This window comes from Panthera uncia, chromosome B4, assembly GCF_023721935.1.
Source record: "Panthera uncia isolate 11264 chromosome B4, Puncia_PCG_1.0, whole genome shotgun sequence".
Lineage (NCBI taxonomy): Eukaryota > Metazoa > Chordata > Mammalia > Carnivora > Felidae > Panthera > Panthera uncia.
In genome coordinates, this window is record NC_064809.1 from 129,093,076 (window position 1) to 129,119,719 (window position 26,644).

At 48.8% G+C, this 26,644-nt stretch overlaps 1 protein-coding gene across 1 annotated transcript; it reads left to right on the plus strand.

Annotated features, from left to right (window-relative positions):
- Window positions 1-403: 403 nt before the first annotated feature.
- LOC125919622 (DNA dC->dU-editing enzyme APOBEC3) lies at window positions 404-12,588 on the plus strand. Its single transcript, XM_049626385.1, has 8 exons — window positions 404-583; window positions 1,877-2,030; window positions 3,660-3,939; window positions 4,170-4,281; window positions 10,112-10,421; window positions 11,096-11,363; window positions 11,595-11,710; window positions 12,254-12,588. The coding sequence occupies exons 1-8, from the start codon at window positions 558-560 to the stop codon at window positions 12,299-12,301; spliced, it is 1,314 nt and encodes a 437-aa protein (XP_049482342.1). The 5' UTR covers window positions 404-557; the 3' UTR covers window positions 12,302-12,588.
- Window positions 12,589-26,644: the final 14,056 nt, after the last annotated feature.

Below are 26,644 nucleotides of genomic sequence, written 5' to 3' on the forward strand. Positions count from 1 at the left end.
TGCCCTCAATCTGCCACATGAAGGCTGAGGGGATTTATGCAGAGGACCAACCACAGAATTAGGAACCCAAAGCCCATCTGTGCCTTTACTACTGTGGAGTCAAGAGAGAACACAGGAGTTCTGACATAAAGTACACACCACATCCTTACCTCCATTCTTTCAACAGGCTTGTGGAGAGCAACACCTGGGCCCAGATGTGGGGACATGGGAACGCAGAGGTGACTCAGAGAGGGCTCACCCTGAGTCCTCAGAGAGCCCGCCCCTCCCCAGGAGCCGGCTTCTGTCTTGCTCTCTCCACCCAATCTGTTCCAACCCCCTCCGGTGTCCTCCTTTCTCTTTCCCTTTGCAATAACTCTGCCCAATGGGGCTGGTCTCCTTCTGAGGGAGGCTGTGCCCAGGGGAGAGGCTTCAGAGGAAAGACGAGTCTGACCCGAGGCAGTGCAACCACCTGAGGTCTCCCCTGAGAACAAAGCAGGAAGGAGGTGGGGCTTCTGAAGAGGCAGCCTGGGAGGTCACTGTCACACTGGGGCTTTCCCAAACCAAGGCTGGAGAGAGGAATGGAGCCCTGGCGCCCCAGCCCAAGGTACCCCTGCTCTCTGCTCGCTCTGTCCTGCTGGGCCCCCTTCTGCAGCCCCTCCTTCTGGCGGCCCTGTAGCGCCAAACTCTGGGAACCAGAGATTGGTTGGAAATGCAGGTCTCTGTCCTTGGCCTCCTCCTCCCCGCGATCCCCCTTCCCTTCTCTCCTTCTCTGGGCTCCTTCTCTGCAGGACCCACTCCCAACTGGATCCTCACCCTGTTCTCAGGATGCTCCCGGGATTGCTTCTGAACGCACCCCTCCCGCCTCCCCCACCCAGCCCTGTGCCCCCCCAGGCCAGTCTCTTGGTCTGAAAGTCTGTTGGGCATGTCTGGCCCTGCCTGTGCCGGGTGATGCCCACTTTCAGAGGCTTCCGGAAGTTCCTGTGCTCTGTTAAACGCTTTGAATCTAACCACAGGGTGGTCAAAGCAGTTGGTGGATTTCCTTTCAAGCACTTGAATCGATTTTCTCTCATATTTATGATGTGGTTTGAAGTGTAGGGGTTCGGGACCCCCCAAGGAAGAATTCTTAAAACATCTCTGGTGCAAAAAAAAAAAAAGGTGGTTTTATTAAAGCACGGGGACAGGACTCGTGGGCAGGAAGAGCTGCACTTGGGTTGCTAAGAGTGAATGATAAGGGAGTTAGGGACAATGTAAGACTCTAAGGCATTTTGGAAACAAGGTTTTCAGGATCTTGAGGGGCTAGCTGCTGTTAGGACAAGGTCATTTATTACTGTTCAGTAAAAACAAAGTCAGGAGGGGTGCCTGGGTGGTTCAGTCGGTTAAGCATCCGACTTCGGCTCAGGTCATGATCTGGTAGTTCTTGGGTTCCAGCCCCACATCGGGCTCTGTGCTGGCGGCTCGGAGCCTGGAGCCTGCTTCAGATTCTGTGTCTCCTGCTCTCTCTGCCCCTCTCCCACTCACATTCCGTCTCTCAAAAATAATTAAATTTTAAAAATTAAAAAAAAAAAGAATTGAACTGAAGTCTTCACAGAGCTGTTCTTTTGGGATAGAGAAGTTTCTCTTTCTCTTTGTTATTTTTCTAATGGGTTGGGGGTAGGGTGGGCAGGAAAACATGAGTGCGTGTGCTACTGGAAGGAGCAGGGCCCAGGGGGCCCTAGAGGTGGGGTCCCTGTCCCTACTGTCCCTGGAGGCACGTCCCCCTTCCAGCCTGGAAAAGCAGCAGCACTGCGTAGGGCCCAGGAGGGCTGGAGGGAGCCACCGTGCCCAGGGCAGGCCACCCACCAGGGACAACTCCAGAGGGCACTTTCTGCATTTTCTGTTTTCTCTCCTTTACCCCCAGAAACCCAATGGACAGGATAGATCCTAAGACCTTCCATTTCCAGTTTCCAAACCTGCGCTACGCTTCTGGGCGGAGACTCTGTTATCTCTGCTTCCAAGTGGAGAGAGACTACTTCTATTATAATGACAGCGACTGGGGAGTTTTTCGGAACAAGGTACGCACCCCCCCCCCCTCCCCGGACCCTATCAGGCAGGAGCAGAGTCAGGGGGCAGTGAGGAGAAGAATGTTATAAGTAAGATGCCAGATGGGGGTTCTTAGTGGTGGGTGCTCCTTCCCACGACGTTGTCCTAAGTCATGGACCCAATGAGCTCCCTGCTTGACCCTCTGAGAACCTGATACAGGATGGCATTTGACCCATCCGATGAGGCTCCTTCAGAGAGTCTGCTGGCATTCCGGCCATCTTCAAATCTTGTCCTGGACCTTGGCCTCTGGCAGTCTTGGATGAAAGAGCGTCTTTCGAAAGTCAGGGCCTGTTGGACACCATTGCCTTCTCTGCCCTGGTAATGGCTCCATTGGTAGAGCCGTCCCCTGGCCACACGGCTGACTCCTCCGTTCCCAGGCCCTCTGATCTCTCAGAGGACAGCCCACACCCCTCGTACTGCCTACCCCTGGCCTGCTCCCAGCCACAGCCTAGATGTCCCTGGAAGGAGGTCATGGCACCAGTGACCAGCATCAGCAGTTGCTACAGCCAAGCCACCACCCTGCAGCCCTGTCCCCTAACCACTGCCACTCCTGAGACAGGTCCCACCATACCCCTGCCCTCTCCCCTCCCCTGATACTGCAGACTTTGCAGAGCCTGTTTCCAGGAGAGAACCATGATGGGCTGGGTCGGGGGTATGCTTCAGCAGTACTAACAGGTGAAAGGTCGTTTCACCTGTTCTAGTACCCGGTGTTCAAAGAGCTGAAGGCAATTTATGAAATTAGTATTGATAATGTATTAGGCAATATATCTAAGAGATTCTTTCAAATTGTAATGAATATAAAAGTTCTTCATGAGGTCATTTACTTTCTTCTTTTTTACTATGTTGTTGGAACGGGATGTGTATTTACCCTTGCTCCCCCCCCCCCTCAGTTCACACCAGCCAGGTAAAGTGGTCTGAAGATGTGTGTGGCTAGTGGTTCCCCTGTGGGGCAGCATGGCTGCCGAGGTGCCATCACCCAGGAAGCCAGCCTAGACCCCAAAGGACATGGTTCAGGGCAGGATGGATGGATGGATGGATGGTTGGATGGATGGAAGGATGGATGGTTGGATAGTTGGATGGTTGGATGGATGGATGGATGGATGGTTGGATGTATGGATGGTTGGATGGATGGATGGATGGATGACTAGATGGATGGATGGAAGGATGGATGGATGGTTGGATGGATGGATGGTTGGATGGTTGGATGGATGGATAGTTGGATGGTTGGATGGATGGATGGATGGATGTTTGATGGTTGGATGGATGGATGGTTGGATGGATGGATAGATGGATGGATGGATAGATGGATGGATGGATGGTTGATTGGATGGATGGTTGGATGGATGGATGGTTGGATGGTTGGATCGATGGATAAATGGATGGAAGGAGAATAGATGTTAGAATTGATGCATGGTGGATAACTATGGGAAGGGATGGCTCAAAAAAAAAGACAGGGCAGGGAGAGATGGAAAGCAGTGATAAATCAATGAACGACATACCCCTGAAGCTCCTGCCCCTTTACTCCTCCTCCCACGGCACCCAGTCCTGCCACTCTGCTCTGTCAGCCAAGAGTGTCCCCTTCTCTTCTCTACTTCTCCCAGGTCCATCCCTGGGCTCCATGCCATGCAGAACAGTGCTTCCTCTCTTGGTTCCGTGACCAGTATCCGTACCGTGATGAGGATTACAATGTCACCTGGTTCTTATCCTGGAGCCCCTGCCCCACCTGTGCAGAGGAGGTGGTCGAGTTCCTGGAGGAGTACAGGAACTTGACGCTGAGCATCTTCACCTCCCGCCTCTACTACTTCTGGCACCCAAATTACCAGGAGGGGCTTTGCAAGCTATGGGACGCAGGGGTCCAGCTGGACATCATGTCCTGTGATGGTAAGAGCAGAGGGGAGCTGGGGACCCAGACTGTGGGAGAGAGTAGTACCGAGACAGGGGTGGGGGAGGATCTAGAATGTCCCCAGGGCGAGTGAGTGGGAGGAAACTGAGGCAAGACTGGTGGCACTTGGCAGGGAAGAGACTAGGCCCTGAGGAGGGGGGCACAGAAGGGTCAGGAGGAGAAGACCTCCCAGGGCCCACATGACTGCTCTCTTCCCTCTTTATCTCAGAGTTTGAATACTGTTGGGACAACTTTGTGTACCACAAGGGAAAGCGCTTCCAGAGACGGAATCTGTTAAAAGATTATGATTTCCTGGCTGCAAAGCTTCAAGAAATCCTTAGGTGAGGGCGTCCTCAGCCCCCCTGCAGCTGCTGTTCCTTGCGTTTCACACCACCGCACCTCCCTCCCCAGCGCCTCAGGTCCCCGCCCCTCCCCACCCCCACTTCCTCCTGCGCATCCTCCCTCCTCCCTCAAGGCCTCCTTCTCCCCCATGAGGGTGCCCCCAGCCTGGTTCCTCCCATCTCACCACATTCACCTTCTTGTTAATAAACTGAATGTAAATGGGCTTGAGTATGTCTAGCTGTGAAAATTGGAAGATGTGAGTAACATCCTTACCGGGGATGTGACTTATCAGAGAACCAGGGTCCTTGAGGACAGTGACCGCATTCCTCTGCTAGGGCTTCCAGAACAAAACCCCACAGACTGAGGGACCTCACGGCAGGTGTTTGTTTCCTCACAGCGTGGACACTGGAAGCCCGAGATCAAGGTGTCCCTGGGTCAGGCTCCTCCTAGGGCCTCTCTCCTTGGCCAGCAGAGGCCACCTTCTTGCTCCGCCCTCCCATGGTCTGTCCTCTGTGCTCACTGTGGGGAGCCCCTGGTGCCCCTCTGTGTGTCCCAGTTTCCCCTTCTCATAACAACATCAGGCAGATTGGATCAGGCCCATCCTAAGGGCCTCCTTTTAACAACCATCTCTTTAAAGCCTGTGCCTCAAATGTAGTCACATTCTGAGGCACCAGGGGTTGGGACTTTAGCACTTGGATTTGGGGGACACACGGTTCAGCCTCTTGGAGCTAAGAGGGTGGGAAAAAGCAGGATCCTTGGTCTGTGTACCTGTCTCCTGGGTTCTGCCTGACCTGCCACCTCCCCGCCCCATCTCACCTGCTTCCATTCCAGCCCTTGCTGCCCTGGACCCCCCACCGCCTGTCACCGGGTCACCGCCACACTCATCCTGGCTCCCTTGTCCCTTCTCCCCTTTCCCACATGGCTGCCAGAGGGAAAGTTCTGGACAGGTTGCAGCCTGGGGATGAGGACAGAGAGTGAGCAAGAAATTAGTTATTAAGTAAACTTTTAAATAAGTGTGTTTTATTTTTTTTAACATAGGATTGGGAATGGGAGGACTTTTCCATAAAGCAGAATAAAAAGTGGTAGGTGGCTGAGAGTCAAGTTGGGGACACAGGGAAACAAGCAGAAGCATTAGAGACAATAAAGCAGAAACAGAAACAGAAACAGAAACAGAGGGAACACCTGGTCCTTCGACCGCCGAGCTGACTACCGCGTGAACTTTGGAAAGTCAGTGGCGGTGCCCCACGGGGTGGCCTGGACCAGGGCACGGTGAAAAGGAGAAGAGATCAGCCTGAGATGCTGGGATTCTGGGCAGACAAAAGCCAGGAAGGAAGAGCAGCAGGGCAGGTGTGCGGTTGGTCACATCCAGAAAATCACTGTGGAGAGCGTCTTGGGTCCCACACGGACCCGTTGTTTCTTCCTCTGACCTTGGCCCATTAGGTGTGCATAGCGGTGGCCCCCGACACCTGTCTCTTCACTCCCCTCCCTGTCTGCACTGCTGCCTGGGGCGGAGGGCACGGTGCAGAAGAGTTCTGGCTGTTCAGTCAGTCTGTCCCGCTGCTCTCCCTGTCCACGCGTCCTCCAAGCTGGGAGGCATCGAGGGGCACACCCGGGGACCACACGCCTCTCCCCTGTCCCGGTCATGCAAACGGGCCCCCGTGGCCAGCTCACAATATCTGCTCCCTCTGGAGAAAAGAACAAGGCAGGAGGCCCATCTTAGAGATCCGCAGGGGCCTCCGGGAGGTCTCCTCCAAGAGTCACTGTCGTGCTCTGGCACACCCCCCTTCTCTGCCCATCTCCGAGGGCTAGCGGGGGTTCTCCAGGCCAGAGCTGCAGGAGTGCTGTCACGAGGGAAAGGCGAGAAGGGCTTTGAGCCTTGCTGCCCACCCTTAGTGCTTCTCGGGCCAGAGGCCACGTAGCTGTCAACTTGAGCCACACCTGAGTGTGCACATCCGATCACTCTCTTGGAAGGGCCCGGCTCATTCTGGAATCTTCCATTGGCTGGAAACTCTGGACACTGAAACAGATGGGAGTGGAGGGGACGCCATTCCCTCCATCTCTTGCCCATGCTCTTGTTACCCTCCCCCCTTGGGGCCATCCCAGGGCCGGTGGGCAGAATGAGGTGGTGTGGGGGCACCAGCCAGAAGGAGCTCTTTGGGGACTCGCATGCGTGTGCGGTCTGGCCTGGGGTGACAGGTGTCTGCTCCAAGGCCTCCTCTTCCTGTCTAGGAGTCAACTTTCCCGGTTGCTCTTTGTTTCTCCATCTGGGGTCCTGGTGGACACGTGACGAGGCAAGCACACAGCTCGCAGGATGCCCGCTTCAAGCCCAGATCCCTGATCCCTGACCTGGGAGGCCTTGTAGAGGCAGCAAGGGCCCTCCCCTTGTGCCCCCACCCACTCCTATCCATGGAATAATGAGGAAGCAGGAGGAGCCAGGCCAGGCCCCCTGGAAGGCATTCCAGTTCGGCCATTGCTTTGCTGAGTGGCTCCAGAGAGTACCTTAGCCTCTCTGTGCTGGGACCTCATCTAAGATGGGAGGGCAGTGATCGGCCCCTCCCAAAGCTCTTGGGGGCTGTGGTAGAGGATGTGCTCAACACACCTGCCTTCTCCTGGAATGCGGATGAAGATCTGCAGGGCTGAGCCCTGGCCCTCCCTTTCCAGACACCCAGCGTCCTGCTGGGGGCCTGAATGGCTCCTAAGGGTCACACAGTGGTGGACAGGAGAGGGCTCATCCCACTCAGAGAGCCCGCCCCTCCCCAGCCACCGGCTTCTGTCCTGCTCTCCCCAGCCAGTGTCTGTCCCAACCCCCTCTGGCAAAGTACTTTCTCTTTCCCTTTTCCATAACCTGGGTCCTGCTGCCCAATGGGGCCCATCTCCTTCTGAGGGAGGCTGTGCCCAGGGCGGGGGGAAGGCCTTGGGAGAGGTGGCTCTGAGCCTGAGGAAGTGCAACCATCTGAGGGCCCTCCCACCCTTGGGGCAAAAGCAGGAAGGAGGTGGGGCTTCTGAGGAGGCAGCCTGGGAGGTTAGTGTCACACTGGGGCTCTCCTAAAGCAAAGCCGGTGAGAGGAATGGAGCCCTGGTGCCCCAGATAAAGGCAGGGCTGCGACAAATCAGCTGAGGAGGGACAGCTGCACAGGGCCCATCAGGGGCAGGTAAGTCAGGAGCAAAGAAGGGGGGTGGGAGCCCAGAGAAGCAACACCAACCTGGGGCCTTCCATCCCTGCTGTGTAAGGCAGGAAGGGGCTGGGTCCACCCTCAGACTAATCTGGGAGGACCCTCACAGATGAGGGGCTTTCCCAAGGCCAAGGGCAGCCTTGTGAGAGAGAACTGGTGCTGGAGAGCCCAAAGCCTAAGGCAGGATGGGACAAGCCTGCCCCCGAGTCTGGCACTCGACTGCAGGAAGCAGGTCCCACTGCTGGCTTTCCTCTCTGCCCTCGTCCTGCCCCAGCCCTCGGTCCTCTCCTTCTCTGACACCTCATCCGCAGGGTCTGCTCTTGCCTCTGGTCTGTGGGCACCGCCAGGGCCGATGTCCCACCACTACCACCCCCCTCCCCGCCTCCAGCAGCCCCTCTGTCTCCCATCCTATGCGGGTGGCCATGGGTCTCTCTAAAGTGCTTTGTTTAGGCTTCATTACAGACTTTCCATTCAAGGATGATTGAGACAATTGTTGGAGTCAGCTATAAAAGCTTATTCATACATTTTATTCTAAAGACTTGCACAATTTGGCCAAGAATCCTCTCGTGTCTGTAACCACCCTGAGCAAGAGTTCATCTGCCGGATGCTCAGGAAACCAGTGAGACACTGACACTGGGCTTCTGCAGGGAAGAGAGGCTCGCTAAGAGTGTGGCATCACCCAGGACAACAGGGGGCGCATGTTCCAGAGTCCTGAACTCCCCTAGGGTCTGCAAGTGCTTACGGGCAAAAATTAAGGGTCAGGGGTCCAGGGCCGTGGGTTCTTCTGATTGATCAGGGGTTAGGTAAACGTCAAGACTGATTAGCTTGGCTTTCTGGCACCCACCGGTCTGGTTTCATCCAGATTGCGGTCCAGGTCTGAGGACCATCTCGGCAACGTGCATCAGCGATGCTGTCTTTGTTGGCAGAAGCAGCCCAACGCCTCCTGACCGTGACGACCTTGCAGGCTATTTCACTGTTGTTCCCTGGGTAGCATTCATCATCTTAAGCAAAGCACAGTCTTAAGTTTCCTCTCGGTGTTTGTCCCCGTATCTCTAACCGTGGGCGTCGCGCCTTTCTGCAGACTTCATTCTGTGGATGGTTTCGTTTCTGTTCTGTGGATGCAACACTCATTTGCAAGACAAGAAGATAAACTGTTTCCCATGAACTCGCTACCAGCTGTGAAAAACTAAATTAGTCCTGAAATGTTTCTTACAAGTTGTTTCTCTCATCCCTGAATTTTAGCCGTTCAAGGTCAAGCTTCAACGTTTGTGCTGTTACGATAGTGCACTTGTCCAAAACGTCAAGTGTTTCTGCCTTGAGCGTCTGGGTTTGCCAGGGACTGGGGGAGTTTCCCAGAACGTGGGAACTTCAGTGCTAAAATCAGGAAGCGAAGCCCCGGGCCAGTCAGCTGTCCTAAGTGTGCTATGAATGGGGGTTTTCAACCTAATCCTCATGGTGAGGGCAGCTGGGGTCTCTACCTGAGAGTACCAAGCTTCCGGTGAGGTCGCCGAGGGGTGATCCAAAGCCACGAGGCAGACATGGCTTCTTCAATGACAGTCATCCAAATCCACCTGAAGCTTTACTAATGACCCTAAGAGACATCAGAGATGGGTTTCCATTGATGAAATTGGTGGCTCTGTTCATCAGCAGATCAGAGGACAGAAATGGCTTGGTTGGTGGAATCAGTGGTCTTTCAACGAGTTGGCCGGAAATCTGGGGAAGGCATTTCTGGCCTTGCAAGGAACACGGAACGGACCCCATAGTCTGTGCCCTGAGCAAGGACACCCGCGGCTTGATTCCTGTGTCCAGTTCCAAGTGTCTGTGGTCACCTGAGCCAGACTCCGTGGTCACCCGGGTCGCGTTGCCTTTGGCTGGAGTGTCCGGAAGGAAAGCGGCTGGGGCTCCATCAAGCTCCCCCAATTTCTTCAGACCGTTCGGTGTCTGCTTGGTCAGTAATGCCCACACGCAGTGGGGCCCCGCCAGACGGAGATTCGCGCACCTGTCCCGGGCAGGCAGGCAGGCTCCCAGGTCTGTCCACCTACCTCTATCTGTGCAGAGCCAACAGCATTTATCAAAAAGAATCTGTGCACGTACGCCCACATGAGCCACGTCACTTTGCGATGTAACATTAAATGAAGAAAACAAAAAGCAAGATACGGGACGGAACCGTCTATAGAGTGTAATCACCGCTGGGGGGAGGAAAAGCTGTGTGAGTCCTGTGGCCAAAGTCGCCATCACAGCTCTCCCTCGGTGACAGCAGGTTTTCCTGTTCACCAGCCTCTCTGGGCTTTGTACTGACAAAGCTGTGATGCCCACGCCTAGGCAAAGAGCACAGAGTTAGAATTACCAGTTCACCCCCTTGCACCCCAGAGAGAAGGGATCTGCACCGGACGTGTCAGGGTTGAGATGCCTGTGGGGCCTGAGCAGAGGGGTCTGGGGCACAGGACAAGATGGGTGAGCCAAAGAAGCACACGTGATGCTGGTTCTTGGGGCGGGGTCCCCCACCCAGCTCAAGGCGTCCTGCCTGCTAAGGCCTCCAGGGTGGGTGACGATGGGCGCTCCACCAGACTGGAGGTGGGGCCGTGTGTCGCCGCCGGGGCGGGAGGGGGGGAGGGCGGCGGGCACTCAATTCACCCTCTTCCTTTTCTCTCCCCAGTCCCGGCCAACAAAGAAAAAGAGACTGGCCCTTCCCTCCCCGCCCAGGGGCCCAAGTAGACCCAAGGAGTTGGGTTCAGGAGGTGACAGAGCCTGGGATAAACACCAGAAGACACCCTCTGCACCTTTTGGTTTCCTTCCTCTTGCCCAGACCCACAATGAATCCACTACAAGAAGACATATTCTACCGTCAGTTTGGCAACCAGCACCGGGTCCCAAAGCCCTACTACTACCGGAGGAAAACCTACTTGTGCTACCAGCTGAAGCTGCCCGAAGGCACCCTAATTGACAAAGACTGCCTTCGAAACAAGGTGCCGAGCGGGCTGTCTGGACACAGGGCAGGCTTAGCCGGGTCTCCGTTAGCCCCACTCCCCAGGAACTCTCCACAGTTTTCCTGTCCCCGGGCCTCTGCAGAAGCCGTTCCCTCCAGCAGAATGCTCTCCCTGCCCCTCTTTGAGAATTTAATATTTACTTGTCTTCTGGATCTCAGCTCAGTCGCCGTTTCTGAGAAGCCAAGAGGTCCTCCAAGGACGGAGCGCTCGACCCCACCTGCGAGAACCTCCTCATATCCCTGCCCTCTGCTTTGCTGCCCACCTTCCCACCTGCCCTGTCCCGCCTCCCTCCCATTCTGACCCGCTCCTCGCTCCTCTGGACCCCCCTCCCCCCCGCCCCCCGCATTCAAACATCTCCAGATGTCCAAAAGGCGAGGTCTGCAGAGCATTTGAGACCGTGTTGTAGGGGTGTCTGTGGCCGAGGGGGGGTGCTGCTGGGTCTGATTCAGATCAAGCTGCGGGTGCTTTGGGGGTACTCAATTAATGGGTGAGTAAGAGAAGGAAGGAGGGAAGGAAGGAAGGAAGGAAGGTTCTTTCCCTGTCCCAGGTGAGTTCACAGAGCAGAGCCTGTCATCCCCAATGGCACCCACAGTGTGTGACCTCTGGCCTCTGCCTTGTAACCAACCCTTCTCTCTGTCTGGGACACTCCCTAGAAAAAGCGCCATGCAGAAATATGCTTTATTGACAAGATCAAGTCACTGACGCGGGACACATCCCAGAGATTCGAAATCATCTGCTATATCACATGGAGCCCCTGCCCCTTCTGTGCTGAGGAACTGGTTGCGTTTGTCAAAGACAACCCCCACCTCAGCCTGCGGATCTTTGCCTCCCGCCTGTACGTCCACTGGCGCTGGAAGTATCAGCAGGGGCTGAGACACCTGCACGCATCCGGGATCCCAGTGGCTGTCATGAGCCTCCCAGGTGGGGAGAGGGCACAGCTGTCAGGGGATGGGAGGATGTGGGGTTCCAAGAGGGAAAAGCCACTGATGGGGGTGGGTGGGGAGGCTGGACCGAAGCGGGGTGCCCCAGCTGAGGCCCAAGATGTGATGCCACCCGGAAGGGAAAAGGAAGGAGGAGCCCCTGGCCCTGCAGGCTGCAGGCAGGCTGCTCCCCCGTCCTGGGACCTCACTGCCTTCTCCTCCTCCGTCTCAGAGTTTGAGGACTGCTGGAGGAATTTTGTGGACCACCAGGACAGGTTGTTCCAGCCCTGGCGCAACCTGGACCAATACAGTGAAAGCATAAAACGTAGGCTTGGGAAGATCCTGACGGTGAGAAGCTGTCCCTGCTGCAGGCACCTGGCCTCCCTCCCCCTGGGACTCCCCTTCCCAGCTCACCCCCCCCTTCTCTCTGTCCTTGCTCTCTGTCCTCAGTGCCCCTCCACGCCTTTCTCTTTTCTTGAGACACCCTTCCCCCCAGTAGGGGCTCCCAGGCTCCCACTTCCTTCCTTAGCTCCCTTTTCTCAGGATCTTGGGGCACCTGGGTGGCTCAGTCGGTTAAACGTCCGACTTTTGATTTGGGCTCAGGTCACGATCTCAGTTTGTGAGTTCCAGTCCCGCATCCGGCTCTGCACTGACAGCAAGGATCCTGCTTGAGAGTCTCTCTCTCTCTGCCCCTTTCCCCCACCCGCCCCCAATATAAAGAAACATTAAACTTAAAAAAAAAAAAAAAAAAAGGATCTCATCAGCTTTCCATTTCCCTCGAGGCCTCCCTGGCCTCTTTGACCAGGCTCCTCTGGTCCCCTCTCCCTCTCTTGCCCCCTGCACCGCTTGTTGCCAGTGACACTTTAAACTGTTCTCTTTCTCTCTCAACAGCCCCTGAATGATTTAAGGAATGATTTCAGAAATTTGAAACTTGAATGACCATCAGCCCTCCCCCCACCACCCACCCTGTTCCTGCAGCATCTCAATGCTTCATAAACTGCTGACTCTTAGGAGCAAGTCGTGACCTCCATGTGCACCCCGGACCCTCCTCCCCGAGTCCAGGAAGCCTTTCTTTTCCCCTTCATTCTTCTGTTTTCTTTTATAAGTGGGTATATATTTTTGTAATTGAAAAAATAAAGATGATTTTCAAGTCTGTAAAACTTGGGTTACTTTCTGAAAGGGAAGTCAGGGCTTTCCTTCGTAAAAAAATGAGCTTAAAGGATTTTCATTTCACGGCACCAAGAAAAAAAAAAAAACGTGTTTGGGAATTTGCTCTTGTGGTCTAGAATAGCTGGATCATTTCGTCGCCCGAATATTCTCTGTTCTTTCTCAGTATCTACTACATATCTAAACAAATAGAGTAAAACTGTTGAACGCACACAGTTGCTCATAGACTTGATTGGGGAAGAAAACCACTTGGAACAGTGTTATTCGGTGTTCTGAGCTGAAGAAATAGGCACCGACTCTGGCTGATTAAAGCAGAAAAGAAAGATTTGTTAAAAAAGATGTTGGGTGATTCCTTGAAACTCTAGGAAAGAGGGAGAGCTAGATTTGGAGGCTCCCAAGCCAGGAAGGAGCCCCCACACTGTGCTGCAGAGCCGGTCTAATGAAGGTGGCATTGCCAATGGCTGCGTGCTCCGCTCACCCCAGCCGTGCCTGAAAGCCGGATGCTGACACAGAACGGCCTGCCTTAGCTGCCTCCACTAGGGACAGCCCCACCCAGGATGGAGAGAAGGAAAGAAGAAACAAGTGACAATAAATAATGAACACAGCAGAAGATGAAAAAAGTAAAATCGAGTGTGTAACACTAAATACGAACAGAATAAATTCTTCCATGCTGCTCCCAAGAGGCACTCTTAAAAAAAAAAAAAAAAAAAGGAAACAGAGATTGAAAATAAAAGGAATGAACAAAGAGAGCAGGCAAATAAAATTAAAAAAAAGCAATATTGGCAATATCACACAAGGTATACATTAATGGATCGAACAGGTTAAAGGACTTAATTAACATAATGATATAAAGGAACAATGAAAGAATAAAATAATAATCAAGAGGCGGAGTTAAGATGGCAGAGAAGTAGGGGGACCGGGATTTCCCTCCTCCTTCAAACAGAGCTGTATTGAGGTCAGATCACTTGGAACACCCAGGAAATCAATCTGCAGTGGCAGAAGGATCTCCACGGTTGGAAGGAGACAGCTTGGTGGGATCAAGGTGCAGTGCATGTATGTGAATTGGGGGAGATAAAATGGAGTAGGCACAGAGGAGAGGGAACCCTTTCCATGGACAGACAAAAGGAAGAGAAAGGCAGAGAGGAACTGTGAAATTGAGGTACTGAGTTAGCAGAAGAGGAAAACCTCTCCGGACCATGGACGGGGAAAGAGAAATGCAGAGAGAACTGGTTTCTATTTTGCAAACAGCCTTAGGAGCTGAAACTTGGAGGTTCCAAAGTGTGGGACTTTCTTCAAAGTGATGCCGCTGCCATGTGCACGCACTGTGGGGGAGCCGACCTCCAGCCGGTAGCGATCTGGGGGGCGCACTGGGAGACAACAGTCCCCTCCCTCGAGTACTGTGGGAAGAGGGTCTATTGCCTTCCCCCCCCCCCCCGCCCCACAAGAGCAAAAGACTCTGCAGGCACCAGCCAAAGGCCCTTTGTCAGCTGGGCAGAGTGGCACTACCCCAGAACTGTCCACACAGTGCAGGATCCTTTAAGACAGAGGGTTTTGGATTCCAGCCGAGCACCTAGGAGGCACAGGACACCTTGCAGCAGGACAAATGGCCCCACCCGCTACTCTCTGAGGGCCGCTGGAACAGCATGGTTGGAGACACCCATCCTGGGGAGGGGAGATTGGGGTGTTTCCATTTTTCTCCCCATCACCAACACGGTGGGTCTTCCAGGAGCAAATCAGCAGCCCCCAGTGGAGGCAGGACCCGTCTATACCAAACCCTGCCCCTCTGTGCCTGGTAACTGCTTATCTACACTGACCACACTCCAGACCAGCACAGCTACTGGTCCCCAGGCACCACCAGACAACTGTTCTTGTTTGTTTCTTTTCTGTTCTGTTCTTTTCTTTTTCTTTCTACCCTCTTCTTTTCTCCTTTTGCAATCAAGCTATAGTTTCTGATTTGTTTTTAGTCAATTCTTATTATATATATATGACACACACATACACACACGTAATTGTTTGCTTGTTTGATCAGGCATTTTTATTCTATTCTTTTTACACCTCTTCTATTTCTTCTTCTTCTTTATTTTCCTTTCTCTTTCTCTGGATTTAGTCTTATAGTTTTTTGATTCTCTGTTTGGTCTTCAGGGGGAAAGCTCTCCATTTTTCCCCATTGAGGATGATATCATCTGTGGGCCTTTCATATATGGCTTTTATGATGTTAAGGTATGTTCTTTCTATCCCATCTTTCTTGAGGGTTTTTAACAAGAAAGGATGCTGTATTTTGTCCAATGCTGTTTCTACACCTATTGACAGGATCATATGGTTCTTATCTTTTCTTCTATTAATGTGGTGTATCACGTTGATTGATTTGTGAATAGTGAACCAGCCTTGCATTCCAGGAATGAATCCCACTTGATTATTGTGAATAATTCTTTTAATGTACTGTTGAATTCGATATGCTCGTATCTTTTTGAGAATTTTTGCATCCATGTTCATCAGGAATATTGGCCTGTAATTCTTTTAGTGGGGTCTTTGTCTGGTTTTGGAATCAAGGTAATGCTGGCTTCACTGAATGAGTTTGGAAGCTTTCCTTTCGTTTCTACTTTTTGTAACAGTTTGAGAAGAATAGGTATTAATTCTGCTTTAAATGTCTGATAGAATTCCTGCTAGGAAGCCATCTGGCCCAGAACTCATTTTTTGGGAGATTTTTGATAACCGATTCAATTTCTTTGCTGGTTATGAATCTGCTTACATTTTCTATTTCTTCCCATTTGAGTTTTGGGAGTGTGTGAGTGTCCAGGAATTTGTCCATCTCTTCCAGATTGTCCAGTTTGTTGGTATATAGTTTTTCTTAATATTGTCTTATAATTGTTTGTATTTCTGTGATGTTGGTTGTGATCTTCTTTCATTCATGATTTTATCTATTTGGGCCCTCTCTCTTTTCTTTTTGGGAAGTCTGGTTAGGGGTTATCAATTTTGTTTATCTTTCAAAAAAACACAGTACTTTCATTGATTTGTTCTACTGGGCTTTTTTGATTCTGTATCATTTATTTCTGCTCTAATCTTTATTATTTCCCTTCTTCTACTGGCATTGGGCTTTATTGCTGCCCCAAACTAGCTCCTTTAAGAGTAAGGTTCAGTTGTGTACTTGGGACTTTTCTTGCTTCTTGAGATAGGCCTGAATTAAAATGTATTTTCCCCTTGGGACTGCCTTTGCTGCATCCCAAAAAGTTCGGACTGTCGTGTTTTCATTTTCATTTGCTTTCATGTATTTTCTAATTTCTTATTTAATTTTCTGTTTGACCCATTCATTCTTTAGTAGGATGTTCTTTAACCTCCATGTATTTGGGGGCTTTCCAAATTTTTTCTTGTGGTTGATTTCAAGTTTCATAGCGTTGTGATCCAAAAATATGCGCGGTATGATCTCAATCCCTTTATATTTGTTGAGGGCTGTTTTGTGACCCAGTATGTGATCTATTTTGGAGAATGTCCCATGTGCACTCAAGAAGAATGTGTATTCTGCTGCTTTAGGATGGAATGTTTTAAATATATCTGTTAAGTCCACCTCATCCAATGTATCATTCAGAGGCATTGTTTCCTTATTGGTTTTCTGCCTAGATGATCTGTCCCTTACAATTATGGCATTATTATCCGAAAGTATTAATTGATTTATATATTTGGGTTCTTTCATGTTGGGGGCATAAATATTTACAATTGTTAGCTCTTCTTGGTGGATAGACCCCTTAATTATGATATAATGCCCTTGTTCATCTCTTGTTACAGTCTTTGTTTTAAAGTCTAGTTTGTCTGATATAAGTATGGCTACTCCGGCTTTCTTTTGATGTCTATTAGCATAATAGATGGTTCTCCATCCCCTCACTTTCCATCTGCAGGAATCCTGTGGTCTATTTTTTTTTAATTTTTTAATTTTTATTTATTTATTTTTATTATTAACTTGTTTTATTTTTTATTTTTTTAAATTTACATCCAAATTAGTTAGCATCTAGTGCAACAACGATTTCAGGAGTAGATTCCTTAGTGCCCCTTACCCATTTAGCCCATCCCCCCTCCCACAACCCCTCCAGTAACCCTCAGTTTGTTCTCCGTATTTATGAGTCTCTTCTGTTTTGTCCCCCTCCCTGTTTTTTGTATTAGTTTTGCTTCCCTTCCCTTATGTGCATCTGTTTTGTCTCTTAAAGTCCTCATATGAGTGAAGTCATATGATTTTTGTCTTTCTCTGACTAATTTCACTTAACATAATACCCTCCAGTTCCATCCATGTAGTTGCAAATGGCAAGATTTCATTTTGATTGCCAAGTAATACTCCATTGTATATATACATACACCACATTGTCTTTATCCATTCATCCATCGATGGACATTTGGGCTCTTCCCATACTTTGGCTATTGTTGATAGTGCTGCTATAAACATGGGGGTGCATGTGTCCCTTCGAAACAGCACACCTATATCCCTTGGATAAATGCCTAGTAGTGAAATTTCTGGGTCGTAGGGTAGTTCTATTTTTAGTTTTTTGAGGAACCTCCATACTGTTTCCCAGAGGGGCTGCACCAGTTTGCATTCCCACCAACAATGCAAAAGAGATTCTCTTTCTCCACATCCTCACCAACATCTTTTGTTGCCCGAGTTGTTAATGTTAGTCATTCTGAGAGGTGTAAGGTGATATCATTGTGGTTTTGATTTGTATTTCCCTGATGATGGGTGATGTGGAACATTTTTTCATGTGTCAGTTGGCCATCTGGATGTCTTCTTTGGAGAAGTGTCTATTCATGTGTTTTGCCCATTTCTTCAATGGATTATTTGTTTTTTGGGTGTTGGGTTTGATAAGTTCTTTATAGATTTTGGATACTAATCCTTTATCTGATATGTCATTTGCAAATATTTTCTCCCATTCCGTCGGTTGCCTTTTGTTTTGCTGATTGTTTCCTTCACTGTGCAGAAGCTTTTTATTTCGATGAGGTACCAGTAGTTCATTTTTGTTTTTGTTTCCGTTGCCTCCAGAGATGTGTTGAGTAAGAAGTGGCTGCGGCTAAGATCAAAGAGGTTTTTTTCCTGTGCAGGTATCCTGTGGTTTTAAAATGAGTCTCTTACAGGCAGCATATAGATGAATCTTGGTTTTTTGTTTTTTTTTTTTTAATCCATTCTGATGCCCTATGTCTTTTCACTGGGGCTTTTAGTCCATTTACATTCAGAGTGATTACTGAAAGATATGAATTTAGCGCCATTGTGTTATCTCTAGACTTCGTGTTTGTTGTGATGTCTCTGGTCCATTGTAGTCTTTGCTGCTTTCCACTGACAGAGTCCCCCTTAGGATCTCCTGCAGGTTTGGTTTTGTGGTCATAAACTCCTTTAGTTTCTGTCCTGTGCCTCCTAAGTGTTTGCATCATGACTGGCCTGCATCTGTCATGTAACCCTATTGCCCTTTGCCACATGTTAGCCTCTCTTGAAGCTAGGAGTGGCCTTGTGTCCCACTTATGACTAATCAAACATAAGAAAATGTCTACTAGGAGAGCTTTTTGGTTGTTTTTTTTTTCTTTGGAAAGACATTTCAGGCAAGTAGGGTTTCACTGCACTGTCTCTCCCTTGTTTTTCCTGCCTATGAGTGGGAGAGAACATGTGATGACTGGAATTGTGGCGGTTATTTTGCAACCATAAGATGATGATGCCCATGAGGACACAGAGCCAACATATTGAGGATGGTGAAGCAAAAAGCTAGAAAAAGTATGAGTTTTTGATAACATTGTTAAGCCACTGGAGGTAGAAACTTCTACCTCTAATCTCCCTTTAAGTAAGATAATAAATGTCTGCATTATTCAAGTGATTGTGAGTCAGATATTTTGTTATTTGTAGCTGAATGTGCCCTAACTGATGTAACTTCAAACCCAAATCTAGAGAACACAGCAAAAGTTATACTCAGAGGGGCACCTGGCTGGCTCAGTCCATAGGTAGAGCATGAGTTTTGATCTTAGGGTCATGAGTTTGAGAACCACATTGGGGGATAAAGTTTACCTAAAAAAAAAAAAAATGATTTAGGGGCTTGGCTTAGGGGCTGTTTATAAAACATGGCTTAAAAAAAAGTTAGGGGCGCCTGGGTGGTTCAGTCAGTTGGACATCTGACTTAGGCTCAGGTCATGATCTCATGGTTCTTGAGTTCGAGCCCCATGTTGGGCTCTGTGCACAGCTCAGAGCCTGGAGCCTGTTTTGGATTCTGTGTGTGTCTCTCCTTCTCTGCCCCTCCCCCACTAACGCTGGGTCTCTCTCTGTCTCTCAAAAATGAATAAATGTTAAGAAAAAATTTTGTAAAGGTATACTCAGAAAAAAAAATGAATAAGCTAAATGTTTTAATTAACACAAAAGAGATAAATATAGTAATTCAGCACCCATTTTAAGAAATTAGAAAAAGCAGGGGCACTTGGGTGGCTCAGTTGGTTGAGCATCTGACTTTGGCTCAGATCATGATCTTGCAGCTTGTTGGTTCAAGCCCTGCATTGGGCTCTGTGCTGGCAGCTCAGAGCCTGGAGCCTCCTTCAGATTCTGTGCTCTCTCTCTGCCCCTTCCTTGCTCATGCTCTGTCTCTCTCGCCCTCTCAAAAATAAACATTAAAAAAAATTTTTAATTAAGAAAAATTTTTAAAAAAGAAATTAAAAAAATGAAAGAAACCAAAAATAAGAAATTAATAAAGATCAAAGTTGAAATTAATTAGAAAATTTTAGATGGTAAGAAGAACAAATAAATTTAAAAATCTCTTCCTTGAAAAGATTAGTGAAGTAAATAAATCCAGCAAGAACCTAAAGAAGAAAAAAGACAGCAAAATATACAAAAATAAAGTATGAGAAAGAAAATATAACCTTGATACAGAAAATACTAGAAGAATTACATAAGAATATTTCATGTGAATTGATAGAAATGACTTTGAAAACCTTGAGGAAATGAATAATTTCCTGGCAAAACATAAATTAACAAAACTGACCCAAGAAGAAATCGAAGACTTGGATAAACCTATTCTCATGGAGGAAATTGGAAACATAATTAAAGGTCTACCACTAAGAAAGAAAGAAAGAAAGAAAGAACAAAAAAAACCCACCAGGACCAATTGTATTCACAAATCTTTTTTTTTAATTTTTTTAATGTTTTTATTTATTTTTGAGACAGAGAGAGACAGAGCATGAGCTGGGGAGGGGTAGAGAGAGAGGGAGACACAGAATCCGAAGCAAGCTCCAGGCTCTGAGCTGTCAGCACAGACCCTGACGCGGGGCTTGAACTCATGGAGTGTGAGATCATGACCTGAGCTGAAGTCGGACACTCAACTGACTGAGCCACCCAGGTGCCCCAGAAATCTTTTTATCATACATCTAAAGAATATATAATTTCAGTGTTGCTAAGAGATTAAAAGTTATAGAAAAATATGGAAAATTTCTCCCAACTCCTGTTGTAAAGAAATAGCCTTAATACATATATCACTTATGACTATAGATGCAAAAATTATAAATAAAATATTTACAAATAGAATCAACAACGTATGAAGAGGATTTACAAAAAATGCAAGTATAGTTACACACAGGAAATAGATCAACGTGATCCATTATATGACTGATTAAAGAAGAAAAACCATGTGGTGTCACATCAATAAATGCTGAACAGAATTTCAAAGGATTTGGCCAGCGTTAAAAGATTAAGCAAAAAGAAAAATAAAAAATGCTGAAGTGTAGGAAAAGATTTTTATGGAAAATGCAGCAATGAATATTATAAATGGTAAAACATTAAAATCATTTCAATTAAATTGGGAATATGACAGGGAGGGCACCTATCACCATTTATTCCACGTTGACTTGGAGTTCTAATGCATGAAACACGACAAAGAAACTCTATAATTAGTGTAAACACTGAAAAAAAGATATTAACTGTCTTCTGTTGTTGACAATTTGACACCCTCCAAACCCAAGAGACTCCAGTTCGTGGGGAAAAAAGAAAGAGTAAATAAGACAGCTGAACACAACATAAATATATAAAACCTTTTCTCTATATCAACAACAATCATCTAAAAATGGAAAAGGGGAAAGTATTATACTTAGAATAGCAATAAAAAGTATTAAATCCAATTCATACAAAAATCGATTGTACATCTACCCACTAACGAACAATCTGAGAAGGAAATTAAGAAAACAATCCCGTTTAAGGAAAAAGACTAATATACTTAAGAGTACATTTCATCTTTTTATCATACATCTAAAGAAATATAATTTCAGAGTTACTAAGAGATTATAAGCAGGCATAAGGCCTAGACATGGCCAGTTTTAAAACACTGCTGAAAGACATTTAAAAAGACACAAATACATTCAAAGATGCCTCATGTTCATGGACTAGAAAACTTAATATGTTAAAATGTTGAAACTACCCAAGGCAACTGACAAATTCAGTGCAGTAACTATCAAAAGCTTAAGCTCATTTTTTGCTGGAACAGGAAAAAGTATCCTAAAATTCCAGTGAAATCTTAAGAGACCCCAAATTGCCATGCAAACTTAGAAAATGCAGAAATTCTAAGAAAGACGCCAAGTTTCAAAAATAAAGTCTCGATGACAAAGGGAAACATAACAGTCCTTGATGATGCCACAAATAAATATCACAAATTCATTGTTAAAAAGACCAAGCCTAACAATCGAAGATTTCCGTATAAATTTCCTTCATGTGTGCATCTCAGTAAAGAATCAATCTAGATTCCTCAGTCCTGAAATCTCAATCAGCCTGAAATAATGTTTGACCTGTTATTTAAGACCCCAAAGGGTTGGGCGTGTGGGTGGCTCGGTTGGCTAAGCGTTCGACTTTGGCTCAGGTCATGATCTCACGGTTCATGAGTTTGAGCCCCGTGTCGGGCTCTGTGGTGACAGCTCTGAGCCCGCGGCCAGCTTCCAGTTCTGTGTCTCCCCCTCTCTCTGCCCCTCCCCTGCTTGTGCTGTGTCTCTCAAAAATAAAGAAACATCAAAATCTTTTTCAAATGTCTAAAGGGTCTAAAAAAATCAATCATACTGGATTTATAATTGCCATTTAAGTTTTAAGGAAGTGTAATTAATCACATTAATAATAATGTTTAAATGTTCAAGGAAAATTGATTTCCAGAGTTCTATTACTTTCATAAATTGTCCAATACACTAAGTACCAATACAATTGAGTGCTCCCCTCCGGGCACAAAAACCTACTGGATATTAAAGAACTGTCAAAAACGTACTCGTGAAATCAAGACTGCCTGTAAGTAACTGAAAGCCCCCAACTGGAGGCTGAAACCAGCCGGGAGCAGGGGCCTCTGAGGATGGTCTGTTCACCTCAAAGCTCCAAGGTCTCCCTTCTGTGTTCTACCGTGTGAATGCACCCCCTAGGTTTGTGCAGTATGGGACAGTATATGCAGTATGGGACGCCCTGGGCAGAGGTTTATCTCAAACAGAAAAGTCCAGATATAAGCTGCAGAGGTAGGACGATCTGTCAGCCCGGCTGGGGAAGCGGAGGAGAAAGGGGCAAAGGACCAAGCTGGCTGTCTCTTAGGAAGGGTCCCAGAAGCTGCCATTTGGCCTTTATTGTCACATCCCATTGACCAAGACTTAGTCATTCGGCTACATCCGGCAGCAAAGGAGTCTGGGAAATGTAGCCTTTATTATGTATGGAGGGCCATGTAACTTGCAAAAACTCAGGGGTTATATAGTGACAAAAAGGAGAATAGAGTGAAACAATTAGTAGTCTGTGCCACATAATGAGAAAGTATCTAATAAATGTGAAATGTGTATGTGTTGAGTTGGATCGTATTCCCTCCAAAATGCATATCCTTTCCAGAACCTCCGAATGGGACCTTATTTGGAAACGGGGTCTTTGCAGACGTAATCATTTAAGGTAAGGTCTCCACTGAAGCAGCATGGGCCTTTAATATGACCGGTGTCCTTATAGGAATTGGAGAGGGGCCTCCTGGGTGGCTCGCTTGGTTAAGCGCCCAACTTCAGCTCAGGTCATGATCTTATGGTTCAGTTCATGAGTTCAAGCTCCCCCATGAGTTCAAGCTCCCCATGAGTTCAAGCTCCCCATGAGTTCAAGCTCCTCGCTGAGAGCAGAGAGCCCACTTTGGATCCTCTGTCCCCCACCCCTGTCCCTCCCCCACTCGTGCTTTTTCTCTCTCTCTCTCTCTCAAAAGTAAATGAACATAAAAAAGAAGAAGAAGACGAAGACGAAGACAAAGATGAAGAAGAAGAATTGGAGAGACTCAGGGGCACCTGGGTGGCTCAGTCCTTAAGTTTCTGACTTCGGCTCAGGTCATGATCTCACCACTTGTGAGTTCAAGTCCCATGGCAGGTAAGCTCGAGCTCCCCATCCCGGGTGAGCCCCGGTTCTCTCTCTCTCTCTCCCTCCCTCTTTCTCTCTCTCTCCCCTCCCCCCTCTGCCCCTCACTCACTTGCACCCTCTATCTCTAAAAAACAAAACAAAAACAAAAAAAGAGAAGAGACGCAGACAGACTTTCAGGGAGAAGGCCATCAGAAGGGCCCCATGTATAGAAGATGCGAGAAAGATCCTCCCCTAGAGCCTTCAGAGAAAGCACAGCCTGCCTTGATGACAGAATTCCAGCCTCCAGACCGTGAGAGAATTGATTTCTGCTGCTTAAAGCCGCCCAGTTTGTGATCATTTGTCACGGCGCCCTGGAAATGAGTGCAATGTATACATGAATAGGGGTCCTATGAACTAACAATCTCCAACTTAAAAATATTCATGTGTGGTTAGTGGGGGGATACTATTCACAACTGTCACGAAAATTGTGACATGCAGAGGAAAAGCCCTAAGAAGAAATAGGTACACTTTATGAACATAATTTAAAAACTTGAATAAAGGGCATAAAAATAGAAGCTACACGAAGGGAGGAAAAATGCAATGTCCTTACGGAAAATATTTTACTTCTTTTTTTCTTTTTCTTCCATAAAGTCACAGGAATCTTAACCAAAATTTCCCTTTGAATTTTTTTCCCCCCATAATTGGCCATATCAGTTTTCATCTCAGTATGAGAAGAGAAAATCTTCAAGAATAGCCAAGAGAATTCTGGAAAAGAATAACAGTGTGGGGGGGGGGGCGGGGGAAGGAGAGGAATTGCCCTGCAAAGTATTTTTAAAACCTTAAAAATATTGAAGATTAAACATACCCTAAAGCTAGAGTAGCTAAACGAGTTACAAGGGCTCCCACCAGCCAAATCTGAGAAATTTTGAGCATTCAGGTAAATAACGGTACAGCGAACTATAGCCCGTTGAATGAAATAGGAAGCCATGAATCCATACTCATAAATACATAACTACTTTGCAAATGTGGGGAGGGATCTCAACCGAATGATCCAAGCGGATGCCGGGAGCGGTGGGACAAACGGACACCAGGTGCTCTGTGCCAGGGTACCCTGAGAAGAACACAGCATCACTTTGGTCATGTCCCTGTGGAAGATGCATGAGGACCGGAACCTAATCATGAGGACACATCCGATGAGCCCCAGTCCGGGCGCAGACTCTACAGAGAGCTCACCTGTTATCATCTGTCGGTCGTATAGCACCCCTAGCGGTGGGGAGCTGGGGAGGGAGGTTGGGTAAGTCGTGGCTTCCACTCCTCCCAATTGAATGAAGCTTCTGTCAGCAGCAAGATGAGTAGGGTGTTGGTGGGCAGGTGCGTTGGGCTGGAATGTGTCCCCTGCAATATTCCCGTGCTCAAGTCTAAACCGCCCGGACCTCAGGACGTGACTGCATTTGGAGACAGAGCCTTTAAAGAGATTAGGTTAGGGGCACCTGGGTGGCCCGGTCGGTTACGCTTCTGCCTCTTGATTTGGGCTCAGGTCGTGATCTCACGGTTCGTGAGATCGAACCCACGTCAGGCTCCACGTTGACAGCGAGGCGTCTGTTTGGGACTCTCTCTCTCAAAATAAATAAATAAACTTTAAAAAAATAAAATAAAGAGATTCAGTGATGTCATATGGGTGAACCCTAATCCAGTATGACTGGTGTCCTTATAAGAGGAGGAGATTAGGGCACAGACACGCACAGAAGGAAGGAGAGGGCAGGAGAGATCAGACTTCCAGGAAAGCGCTTCAGAGCTCAGGGCTATTAGGATCACACCAGGCTCAGACACCGTCGTCAGTCGTCAGTCGGATGCCACCCAAGCAGGGGGGCCCGGGAAAAGACCGAAGGCCCTGTCGTGCAGTGTGGGGAGGGGGCGGGGAGGTGGGGCTTGCAGCCCCCAGTCCGGGGACCTGGCTGTCTCTTCCCCTTTCCAAAGTTGGGAGCCTTTGCAAAGCCAGGGCGGTCTCCGTCTCCTTTCCCCCACCGTCAGCTGGCCCTCCCCGAAGCCTCCCCTGGGCCGGACCCTCCCTTCCTCCGGACCAGGGTCCAGCCTCTGCCCCTTCCTACCCCCCAGCTCCACTGCGCCCCCCTTTCCTCCCACCGGCCTTAAATCCTCCCTCTCTTGCCTCGCTTTTCTTTCCCACCTCTTTATTCCTCCTCCCTCCCTTCAAACTTCTTCCTAGGCCTTCAGCTTTCCCCTCGCAGAGCGAAGGGGGTGGCGGGGACTTGACAGATGGCAGGGAGCTCTCTCAAGGCCACACCCGGGAGAAGCCGGCAAGGGCCTTCTAGGAGGGCGGAGGGCATCAGACCCAGAGCCCCGCCAGCCTCCGTCCCAGAGTGGCAAGGGGAAAAGTGGCGACTCTCAAGTGTGGCCTGGGGACCCTCTCAGGGATCTGCAAGGTCCAGAGGTTTTCCTAATATTGCTTGAGATCAAGTCTGGCTGAGGCGGCCCGTGGGCGCTCTTTACACCGTGGCCTCTGCTTTGGGATAGGTTGGAGCTTTTTCACCTTAAAAAGTTTTAAAACTGGGGCGCCTGGGTGGCTCAGTCGGTTAAGTGTCTGACTCTTGATTTCGGCTCAGGTCAGGATCTCACCTGAGTTTGTGAGTTCGAGCCCCGCATCGGGCTCTGTGCCGACAGCAAGGAGCCTGCTTGGGATTCGCTCTCTCTCTCTCTCTCTATCTTTCTCTCTCTCTCAATAAATACGTAATCATTTTTTTAAAAGTTTTAAAACTAAGAGACTCCTTCAAACATGTTTTTTCTCCCCAAGCTTCAGCGCAGCATGTGGACTGCTTTCGGGACCTCTCTACATGCAGACACCTTCAACTCAGAATGAAAAACGTGCCTCTCTCTTCTACTGCACACGTTTCTGGGCTCAACTCGGTCCTCTCGCCCGCATTTCTGATTTTAGTTCCAGCTGGGTGGACGCCCCCCACCTTCACCCCCTGCCTGGGTGGGGGGGGGCTCCTCTGACCCTGGGTGGGAACTCCCTTGCCCTCTGCACAGCTCGGAAGTGCAAAGGAGTCGACGCCCCTTGACATTGAGGGATAGAGGCCTGTGAGTGAGCAGGCCTGTGTGGGTCCTTCCGGGGGAGAACTGGAGGGACATCTGGAGGCTTCTCAGAAAGTTCAGGCGGAATCAAGCCCTCGTTTCCTACAGCATCAACCTCAATGACCCCCTGTCCTCACTCTTGCTTCCTAGGACCACCTCCCAAATACGGTGCCTGCACACTAGCCTTGTCTCAGACTCCATTCTCGCGGACGCAGTAGCGGTTCCCTGGGGCCTCCGTCACAAAGGGAGACCAGGCGGCTCAAACACCAGAAATTTATTTGCTCAACGTTCTGGAGGCTGAAGTCTGAGGCCAAGGTGTTTGGCAAGGTTGGTTCCCTGAGGCTGGGAGGGAAGGGTCTGTGCCAGGTCTCTGTCATTGGCTTGTAGACGGCCTTCCCCTCGGCATGTCCTTCACATCGTCTTCCCTCTGTCTCTGGGCCCCACATTTCCCCTTTGCCTAAGGCCATCAGTCACATCAGACTAGGGCCCATCCTGTGGCCTCATTTTCACTTACCTATCTCTGTAAAGAACCTGTCTCCAAATTAAGTCGTATCCTGAAGTACCTGAGGTTAGGGCTCTAATAAATGAATTTAGGGAGGCAGGGGGAGGCGGGGACACAAGTGAACCCGTAACAGGTGAGGGTGCTGGGATAGCGAGGGCTCTAGTCTTTGAATGGTGGCGTTGGACAAAGAAAATGGCGGCCTCAGACC